General features: G+C 39.3%; 1 protein-coding gene across 1 annotated transcript; it reads right to left on the minus strand.

Moving 5' to 3' along the window:
* Positions 1-5,247: 5,247 nt before the first annotated feature.
* On the minus strand, positions 5,248-9,714 carry DYNLT3 (dynein, light chain, Tctex-type 3). Its single transcript, XM_010293748.1, has 4 exons — positions 9,673-9,714; positions 7,553-7,676; positions 6,487-6,564; positions 5,248-5,392 (listed from the first exon to the last, which is right to left on the minus strand). Exons 1-4 carry the CDS (start codon positions 9,712-9,714, stop codon positions 5,316-5,318), a joined length of 321 nt encoding a protein of 106 aa, XP_010292050.1. The 3' UTR covers positions 5,248-5,315.
* Positions 9,715-10,671: the final 957 nt, after the last annotated feature.

Genomic DNA, 10,671 nt, shown 5'->3' on the forward strand with positions numbered 1-10,671 from the left:
GGGGGATTGAGGCAAATGCGTAAGTTTGCTTAAGACGTCCGAGCAATGGTACAAAGAGCTGAGCTTGGAAGATTTCACACTGATCCCTAAGCCTCAGCTGATCCAGATCTAAACCTTAAAGTGACTCAGTTTCTTCCCTTGCAAAGCTGTTCCCTACAAACAATCATTTCAATTATCATTCAGGGGACCTATAATGAGCGCCACAAAACAGGCAACTACAATTTGATCACAAAATTAGCAGACCATCTAGCTACAACTGCGGTCACAGCTATGTCTAAGATTCATTTCCTAAAAATGTTCAACTCAGGCATGAACACCGTTGTAGCTGTTACAGCACTGGTCTGTGAGGTCCGTACATATTTTTGAAGACATTTCAAACCAACAAATGCCATCACTCGAAACCCTGCAATAGATTCTTGTGTGATTCAGTCAGACCAGTTTCAACAGCCATTGTAGAAGCCCACACAGAAAACAAGTTATTGCCTGAGACTGGATAAAGTAGTGCCTGCCTCAAGCAGCGTGCTGTGAGTACCAGTAAAGGCAGTTGTACCCTTGCTGTTACGTAGCCCTCCCACTTCTGCTGGCTAATATCTAAATGCTAAATTGTATTATCTCTGGCCAGGATATTTGTTTGTACAAATGCTGTTAGAGCCTTTGTTTTGATACCTAGCCATTGCTGGAGTGGAAATATGCAACAAGAGGTAAAACACTAAATGAACAAAATTATCTATGTCTGACAAAATTGTGAGGGAAGTGGATAAATAGAAGGTATGAACATACTTATAAATACATGTATAATATATGTGTGTGTGACAGGGTATATACAGAAAGATCACCCTTGTTTTTGTCAAACAAGTACTTCATTTCATTCATTCCCCTCTTCCCAACCTCTAATTTTACCCACGTGGTCATGAACAAGTACTGAGTAAGGGCTGCCTCAAAAACTTCAGTAAACTCTACAAAAACAGACAGCAGAGAAGGTTTAATTTCTTCCTAAGGTGTTTACAGATATGGTGACGGAGGGGTTACAGATATGATGATGTTCCTGATTTAGGGGGTGCTGTTCAGAAATTATTCTAATTATATGCAATATAGGCCTATGAGATGGAGAACCTGCTGACTAGAAAGAAGTTTGAGGTTCTTGTAGCCAAGCCAGCTAGTCCATCTCACCGCCTTCTCCTGTGGATGGGGGATTTTAATGGCTTTGATTCTGAGCTCTCTGAGGCCTCTACACTGTGAAGCTACAAAAGCATAGATTACAAGCTCTGTAAATAACTCAGAGATATGGTAAAACCATCTATTTAAAATGGTAGTGTCACTACAAAGCTTGCCTGTCTCTTTTCCTTCATGCACTTGTGCTAAGTGGCCCAGGTAGCTGCTTTGCATGCGAGAGTAACCGTAAACACCTGACACAAACCATAATGACCAGCGAGGTGTGTTTCTGTAACCCTGATCCTCCTTTTTCGAGTCATTTTAGGCTAGACGGTGGGATGGGAGTTACAGGAGTGTTTGTAGCTCTCACTCTAGCACTACTCCGTTCCTTTTTAGAAAACTTTTACATAACAAATAAGCCTGCTGTCACAGTATGTCTCCTGTGTTTAAAAACAGATGCTTGCTTTGAACATAGGAGCTAAAACCTCCAGTTACTCCATAGCAATTTAGACTCATCAGAGTAGAAGAACCTCTCTCGGTGGGCATGTGGTGTTTGGCTGCAGCCTTCTTTCCATTGTGGGGGGAAGAGAGAAACCGTTCCACCTACAAGCCATTGACCACAGACCCCTTACCTGGCACAGACCCAATGGGCTAGAGCAGCTCACGTACAACACAACGTAAACATGACTGCGTAGCTTTGGAGCCCCTTTGCAACTGGGTTTATTGCTGCATTTACAGAATACCGCATCTGAGCTCAGGTACTCCCCAAGAGACTGGTGCTGGCTTTGAGCTGGGAATGTCCTGCAGACATGCAGGCAGAACTTCCCGGCTCAGATATTCTGATGGGGGTTCGCTCTGGCTCTGTGCTTGTGTGGCACTGTGCCTGCACTAAAAAAGCTCCCTCTGAATTAAATGGGAACAAAATGACCTGGTCATATCGTACAGGAGGCAGCAAGGTGCATCCCAATAATCAAGAAAGAATTGTTCATTACAGGATCTGCTGCCCATAGTAGAACAAAACCCCATTTTCTCTATATGGCAGCTACTGTACTAATGCATATAGGCTACCAGTTGTCAATGTTCTCTCTGTTATGGTGTATTTAAAATATCAGTGCTCTGACATTCATGTCTAAATAGGCTAGCTACAAGCTGGAATTTCAGTGGCTTCTATGAAGTGCTTTAGATTGCATCAATCTAAACTGAACATACCCAGATTTCCTTCATCAAGTTGAATATAATGGGAAGACCATCATCAGAAGAGTGACAGTTACTGACAGACATCTGGCAGGCAATGAAAAGGAAAGTAATGAATGTGCTCCCTTACTTTCCCTTTCACATTTTCCCATTCAGATGACAAAACTCTTATATACTTCTCTGCACAGGAGGAATAGCAGGTCTCTTCTGGTCATGAAATCCTATGCAGGAACATATAGCTCTATATACATAGGCTATGCCTTAATGCAAACTCTTCTGTCCCATTAAGACCCCCATTGTTAACATAACTCAGCCCGATTGTAACTAAGACAACATTAAATTGATAGAAAATGGCACTGAAATGTTATGCATCCTCATACTCTGCAATCCATCGTTTTATCCTTGAAAAGAAACTACTTGTAAAAGCAAGAGGTGGTGTTCAGCATTCATTCTGAGAGTTATATTGAACACAAGTACCCACAATCAATGGGGAATGGAAAGATGGGAAAGACGTTAAATTCACTGGGATACAATGCGGAATGAAAGTATTTTTCAAAGTGTTTCATAATAATCTTTCTGCAGAAACAGGAAAGTTTAATTTGCATCACCCAGACAAGCTGTTAGAGGAAGAGGTCTGAGCAGACAAGAGGTGTAAGAAATTAGGCCAAGTCCAGGAACTAGCATTTGATGAGGTCTTGTCTCTAGAAGACACGCACAACTGTAATAAATTTCTGAAGCTCCCACTATTGTATACAAGTGAAGGAAAGCAAGAGAAATATTGTTCTCAGTTCCTGTTTATAGGATCTTATAGGATCAAGAACACATGAGGCAAAAATACAACTAAGGCAAAACTTTATTTTTTTTTGGTAGAAAGGAAAATGAAGCAGTCTTATAATTAAGCAGTGTTTTCTGGGTTTCTTCTGCAGCAGAACCTTCACCAAACCTCATTAAGCTGACAGTCTTACTCAGTGCATCTTGTTTTCAAGTAAAGCAAAAATACCAAATGAGATTACAAATGGCTATTTGGAATATTTCTTCTGACCATGGCACCCGAATGCCCATTAAAGGGGGATAACAGCCACCACTATTTTTAATCAACCACTTCTTATGCTCCATTAATAGTACCAATCCTTTTTCCAGTTGCTACCCCACTTATTTTTTCACTTTGCACAATCCCAAACATCAGGGAAACTACTGCATTTTTGTCAGTTCCACAACTCAGCTCTTAGATGCTGGCACCTAGTTCAGAAATCGCTGTCGTAACCCAAATAATGTTAAATTATTATTATACATTTGAAGGTCAGTACAACACACACAGATATCTTCACGCTACACTTGCCTGTTAGGCAAATGCAGTATTACAGTATTAATTTTACTTGCACTTAGGTAAAAGCGGAACTCTATCAGAGCAAGAGATTTTGAACAGTATTGTGAATTACATGTACACGCATTCCTTCTGTAGTCTCATACTAGCTATATGTATACACAGTTTAAGCAATAAAATGGTTTTTAACTTGTTCTTTGTACAGGACACTTGCTCCATGCCCTAATAGTTAGTTGTCTGGAAAAAAAAAAAACCACAAACAAAACTGCATAATAGTGCCTTTAATATTCATTTGTTAAAATCCAAAACAGCCTTACGGTAGCTGTTAGGTAGTTACCTGTCTCTCCCAAAGACATGCAGTAACAAAGAAAAAATTCTATCCTTAAGCAGCATCTGAGAAAACAACTTAATGTAGCTACCACTTAGTGGCAGCAATCATTTAGGCATTTTTGGTATTCATACATCTCTTCATCATATAATTTGTGCATTAATCAAAAAAAATGTAGGCCCCAATCCAGCAAATACTTGTGTGTGTGCAAATGCTTTTCTTCCTTGTGGAGTATTTCAGGACTCATCAGATGAGCAAAGTTAAGAACTTGCATAAATCTTACAGGAGGGGAATTCTTAGTGCTTAAAACTTAACTGTATTATTTCATAGGACTAAGATTCAATTCCAGACTTACAGAGAACGTAGGAAACACTCCTATAAAGAACAGATATGTTGCTTTAAGATAAATGCTTTCAAAGCTAACAAGAGCCTCTAAAAACGTGTGTGCCTTCTTTCCGAACACTTTAATCCTACTTGGAGTAATGTAGGTCCAGTCTTCTTGCTCCTGCACGAGGAATCAATAAAGTGCTTGTCACAAATTCTGCAGTTGTGGAATAGAAGAAAATTTAAGTACCTTCAGAACGTTTTCAGATTTATAAACTGAATTGAGGGCTGATGTCTGATCCCTAGCATGTTTCCCTGAATTGATAATAAATATTATGTTCTTCATTCTGAAGGTAAATTAGAATTCTGCTAGGACTAAGTATATTTAACCTTTGTCCCAGTGAAGTCATCCTCTGCTTCCAGGGGAAAAGCTTAACTGGATTTAATTTCAATGTAAATGTTCACACTTGACCAAAATGTGATGCTCATGCAATTTCACAAGCACCAACATTCAATGTGACAGTTAGCTTTGTTTAATCAAACATGAAGCACCAGTATTGTTTACAATATATCCACTCTGAATTGTGTTCATAATTTGTTCCCAAATGCACCATAATCCTGAGAGGTCTTGCTTGCCCTTCAACCTTTCCTTTGATTTGATGTTTTGTTCTTCTTGAAAAAAGTATCTTTGATATTAGCTTTGATATAAATTGTATTGATCTTTGTGGCATCTTCTCATTAACATACTTTTGAATATTTAAATTAATAACACTTTCTCTTTAGATAGATACATATATATTTTTTAAATTTTTTGCTAGCTTTCAGATAATTAATCTATGAGAACTGGCTTAGACTGTATGCTCTCTGTAGAGGACTTCTGTATGCTCCTCATACAAAAAGAAATAATGGTTTGAAACATTTAGCCATGTGTTTGGATGATTAATTATTTTTTTTTAAAGGCTTCGGTGTTGCTTATATTTATCTTCCAGTCAGCTACAGGATAATAGCAACAGCAAACACATTGACAATGCAGTTCATTGTTCGGTTTTCCCATCTCACTGTGCAGGTTCCTAGAAGAGATTATTAGAAACTAAAAATAGAATTCCAGTGTCTTTATTACACTCACTTTATCGCAGTGTGACTTATGTCAAATTACTATGAATAATTCAGATGTGATTTAAGGTAAGTACTATTATGTCATCTTGGCTATAAATAGACTACATTCCTCAAAACATTGTCATTAACCTATACATTGCTTACTACCTAACATGAGCCTTGTATGCTTAAGACAGTTTCCAAGAAAACACAATTTCAGTATCTCTCTTTAAAAGCTGGACTTGCAAAAATCCTTGAAAATCTCATACTGAAATTGGCAAGATAATCAGACAAGAAATCAGAAAAAAGACTGGATCAAATATATTCTAGTGTATTTACTTTCTGTAATTTTTCCTCTTCTATTGTATCATGCCTTACAAGCCAAGGAAACATGAAGATTAAACTGTACTTGTTTACATAAGTTCACTTTATGATTTTTTTTTTAACCTTGGCTGACTTTCTAATGCCATCTCGATTTTAAAGTTAAATCTTGGTCCCCTCTTCTAAAAAGACCCTTCTGAGTCTGAGACAGACATAAGATTATTTTGATCCTGTTTCCCCATGATACTCTGAACCTCGGAAAAAATGCATTTAGAACTAATTCAGAAGTAATAAAACACATCCAAAGCCTGGCTGATAGCTAAGAAATTGAAACACATACTGTTAGTCAAACTATTTCTATTTTCTACCAAGTTCCATTCTCCAAAGTAGTACTGTCCCCTTACAGCAGACAGGTGGATATGTTTAAGACTACCCACTTGCATTTACTACAAGCAACATTTTACTGGCACTCCAACTGATCTATTGCTACTGATGAGGAGTAAATGTTTTGATTCTTGTTTCACAGTGAAGGCATTGCGACTCTTGCTTCTCATAATTTACAAAGCAGTCACTCTTAATGCAGGTACCAACTGCTAAATAAATATTTCTGCTGGGATTGTAAACAAGCCTAATCCTGGAAGCTACTGCTTCTACAGTCATTCTTGAAAATGTTCAACCTAACTATTACAACTGAGCAATAAGTAACATTTCTTTCACTAGAAATTTTAATTTGAGTGGGGAAACTCACCATCAGTTGTGGTATCCCAGAAGCATGAGCTTGCTGTGTGAAGACCAGCTCCACTCCTTTGCATCACCGCACAGGTTACTGCAAGATACAGTCATAAAATCAAGGAATTCATTATTAAAACAAAAGAGGTGAATCATTCAGTACTTCTGAACTCAAGCCTGCATTATATTTTCAAATGGCTGGCAGGTGTCATTCAGCCAAGTCAAAACCTTTTTTCACACCCCTCTCGCCCCCAGTATTTTCCTCAAGAAATTGTTATTCATTTCATGATTATTTTTACCCACATAAAGACAACAGCTTTACCAAAATGCTTGCTAATAGGATTATGGTTTTTATCTTTTAAACTACTTAGATATGGCTTGTGTCATGTGCACCTCAGAACAGGATTGCAGGTGCTATCCTCACAGGTACAGCAGAAGTCCCACTTGATGACAGTTGTTTCCCACAAGTACTGGTTGACTCTCTCTGAAACCACACTCTAGTAACATGCAGCACTTATAGACTGACCTGCAATGGTCACAAAACCAGTGACAATCTGAATCCAAGACTTTCAAAACAGAACAGAGAGCAAACACTTGCTATTACATCAATATTCCACCAAAGGACTGAAGTGGATTAAATTTCTACTTATTTCCATTTCCCTTCCACAGATATGCATATAAATATAATGGGGCACGACTTAGCATACAGGACTAAAGTCTTTTAAATGTCTTTTATTTATAGGAAGCTTAATCCTACTGAAAATTTTATTTAAGATCAGCAATTATTTCCTGAACTGATACCAAAAGGTTGATATAATCGTTTTGGGGTTGCCTAACAGTCAGGAAAGACTGTGTAACATGTCATCTTCTGTGCTAAGTGTTGCTAGCATGCTTAGCCCAAATGAAGCTGCCATGGTTTTACCACAGGTATTATAAAAAAAAAATATAATGGAAGAGTTCAGGTATCTGCTCTGCTTTGTTACAGATTAAAACTTCCTATTGAATATATCACTGCATTCAAATGAACCTTTCAGCAATTATTTATTGTGATTGTATGTGGTAGAAGTATGAATACTTGTACTTACCAATGTACTTATATGTTTTTCCGAGTTTTACCAGATGCGTCAGTGACTGTTCTACTATAGCAGCAGTCCACTGGTTGACTTTGTTTTGATTATAATCTGCCTTGCCTAAAACACTTTCTATGCACTAAAATAGAGGAAAAAAATAGTTACAGTAACCATACTTCAAAATGTGAAGGTTTAATCTCGCATAATCTGAGGAATTTTGGCTGGCAACAGGACTACATTAAATCACTTGAGCCATCAGGTATCAATTGTTGAATGGGAAGCAAAATAAGCCTTCTTGGAAACTTATGTTTCGTACATATTTACCACATTATCACATGGAGAAAAATGAGGCTCTGACTGAACATTTCTTGTAGGCAAGACTTTAGCCATTAGGTCTTTCCTTAAAGCCTTAGCTTTAACTACCAAGTTAAGTGAATGGATGCATTTACCAGTGAAGATACTAACATATCCCACTGTTCTTAATGACTGCCTACTCCAGCTTGGCTTTCAGAAGCTACTATAGTGGAAATGGTACTACTCGAATCAGTAATGTCAGCTTGGGCTGGCCAGCCTTTCAGAGCCTGTGAGCAATATACTAAAATTTTCAGAGAGCTAGAGCTGCAACAGTGAAACACATACCCCATCTTAAAAGATGAGGAAGGCAGGAGAGTGGGAGATACTGAAGGGTCGTATCTTGCAGCATGAGAAATATCTGAACTGCCTGAGAATTGCATATTCTCCTACAACAACAGACTGGCCAACCCTTGCTTAAACTTAAAAGGACTGAACAACAGAAAGCCTTCTCTCTAATTGTAACTCTTAAATTGCATTATCTACTCCTAAGAAATTCAGAATTACGTGCTGACTGATATTTCTTGAAATGGAGAAATTAAGAAATGCACACCTGAAAAAGGTAAGTAAAATAAAAGTATGTTCTTCTCTGATTCAGTAAGACGAATCCTGTGCACTAACCACCCACTAAACAGGCTGTTTAAGAGTTTTATGCCCCATATCTTAAAAAGCCCCAATTAGTTCTGATCACAGCATATAAAACTGGGCAAAGGAATCAATGGAAACAAACATTCACAAAACAGAATAGAAGATAGCAGAGGGACAACAAGATTCCACAGGGATTTTGGTCCTTCCAGAAATGTACCCAGTGCTAGAACTCCTTGGCTCTGGTTAAGCTTTCAATCAGAGGCAGAAACACTTGGCTTCACTCCCAGCGTCTGGTGTGAAAGTAAGGAGACTGTGTCATACCGTAGTCGGCCTTTATATAAAAGGTTGAATTGTTGTTTATCTGAAATCCAAGAGCTTGCTGTTATGTACAGGAGCACTTCTAAAAGTGCATCCCTTTCCCAGGGGCACATGGGAAAGGACCTGCAAAGCCCCTCCAGGAATTCCTTTCTAAAAATGGTATTTCCCTGCAAAACCTGACAGCATCTGTATGCCACAGGCTCTTCATTAATCACTTTCCAGTTACTGGGTATTTAATTCAGACCATCAGGCTACTCACTTTCAGCCTGCTCTTTTTTGTGTCAAAATTTTTTTTCAAAAGCATTGCTAGAATAGCGAGCTCATGTAGCACAACCTCCTGCTCAAGCCAAGGCTAACTTCCAAGTTTGATCATGTTGTGCAAGACCTTGTCATAGAATCATAGAATCATTTAGGTTGGAAGGCCTTTAAGATCATTGAGTCCAACTGCAAACCTAACACAGCCAAGTCCACCAACTTGACTTGTCCAGTCAAGCTTTAAAAATTTCTGAGGATGGAGACTCCACAAGCTCGCCTTGCGACCTCTCCAGTGATTAACTACTCTCTAGCTGCACAAAGGGGGGGAAAAAAACATACGGAGTGAATTCCCCTTGCAACTTGTGACTGCTGCCCCTCATCTTTCCACTGTAATGCAAATTCTGTCTCTCTCTTCTCTCATCTACCTTCTCCTCTTTAGGTAGCTGAAGACAGCAACTACATGAAGCTTAAAGCAGCTCCAAATGAAACTCCATCTTCATTTAAGTAATAGTTTCGTATAAGTTTGAATTTATGTGGAATGGCCAATGAAAGTAACTGCTTTCACTATAGTGCAAGGTAAGGTAAAGAATTTCTTTGAAATACAGCTGTTAGCTAAGACCTACCTCCTTAACTATGCTGTGGGCCTCATCAGCATTGAAGATCATCTGTAATAAAAATGATTATTATTTCTAATAGAAAAGTAAACAAATGATGCCATTTTACTCTAAGTAACACAAAATGATCAGGCCCCGTGTCTGGTTATTTGCATTGTGTAGTCTGTTAGTATAATTCTAAAATCTTACTTTTTTCCCCACACTTAAATAACCATACGTTATTTAGTATTGTTTTGCTAGCCACATTTGAGTGGGCCCAAAAAGCTCAGGCCCCAATGAGATTGGAAACAGATTCAGTTTACACTTTCTGCAAAGATTTAATTCCACCACTGCCTCTGCTTGTCATGATATGCTTGTCATGATACTCTGCAAGACAAAAAGTTAAATGGGAAGTCTTTTCCTCTGGGTCTTAATCCCAGATCTTACCAGAGTCATGGACTTCCTAACCCGTGGGTTACAGCTCACTGTCAAATGGTAACATGAGGTTTTGCAACCCTAATATCAAAAAGACTGGTTTCCATAGTCATTAGCTTACCCAAGTAACTTGCTCAGGTGCAGAAAAAGCTGGCAAGTTGTAACGCCTCCTATTTTCTGCTCATTCCTACTCAGCAGCGTTTAGCTTGGCTTCCAAAGGAAACACAGCACGTGCCATTGTGCCATCTGCCTCTTCGTATCCATCAATTTCAAACACTTGGGCACGGACAAAAACCCCAAGGAATGTTTCTACTGGGTTTTTAAATGAAAACTGGTGGCTGGAGACGCGACGTAGGAGCCCCTGGAGAGGGAAAGGCTCCTCAGTGCTGGCTGGCGGGGATCAGCCTGCAGCGCCGGACGGGCCCCGCACTTGTTGGTTTGGTTGTTTTTCCCCCAGGGGCGACAGAGGAAAGATGGCCGCAGACTGGCAGCACCGCAGCGGGCGGCAGCGCCCCCGGACACCCCTGCCCCTTTCCCTTGCCCGAACGTCCAGCCGGCCGAGCTGAAACAGGCCGGTAATGGCCGGAGCGCCCC

The sequence above is a fragment of the Phaethon lepturus genome, unplaced genomic scaffold (assembly GCF_000687285.1).
Source record: "Phaethon lepturus isolate BGI_N335 unplaced genomic scaffold, ASM68728v1 scaffold49678, whole genome shotgun sequence".
Lineage (NCBI taxonomy): Eukaryota > Metazoa > Chordata > Aves > Phaethontiformes > Phaethontidae > Phaethon > Phaethon lepturus.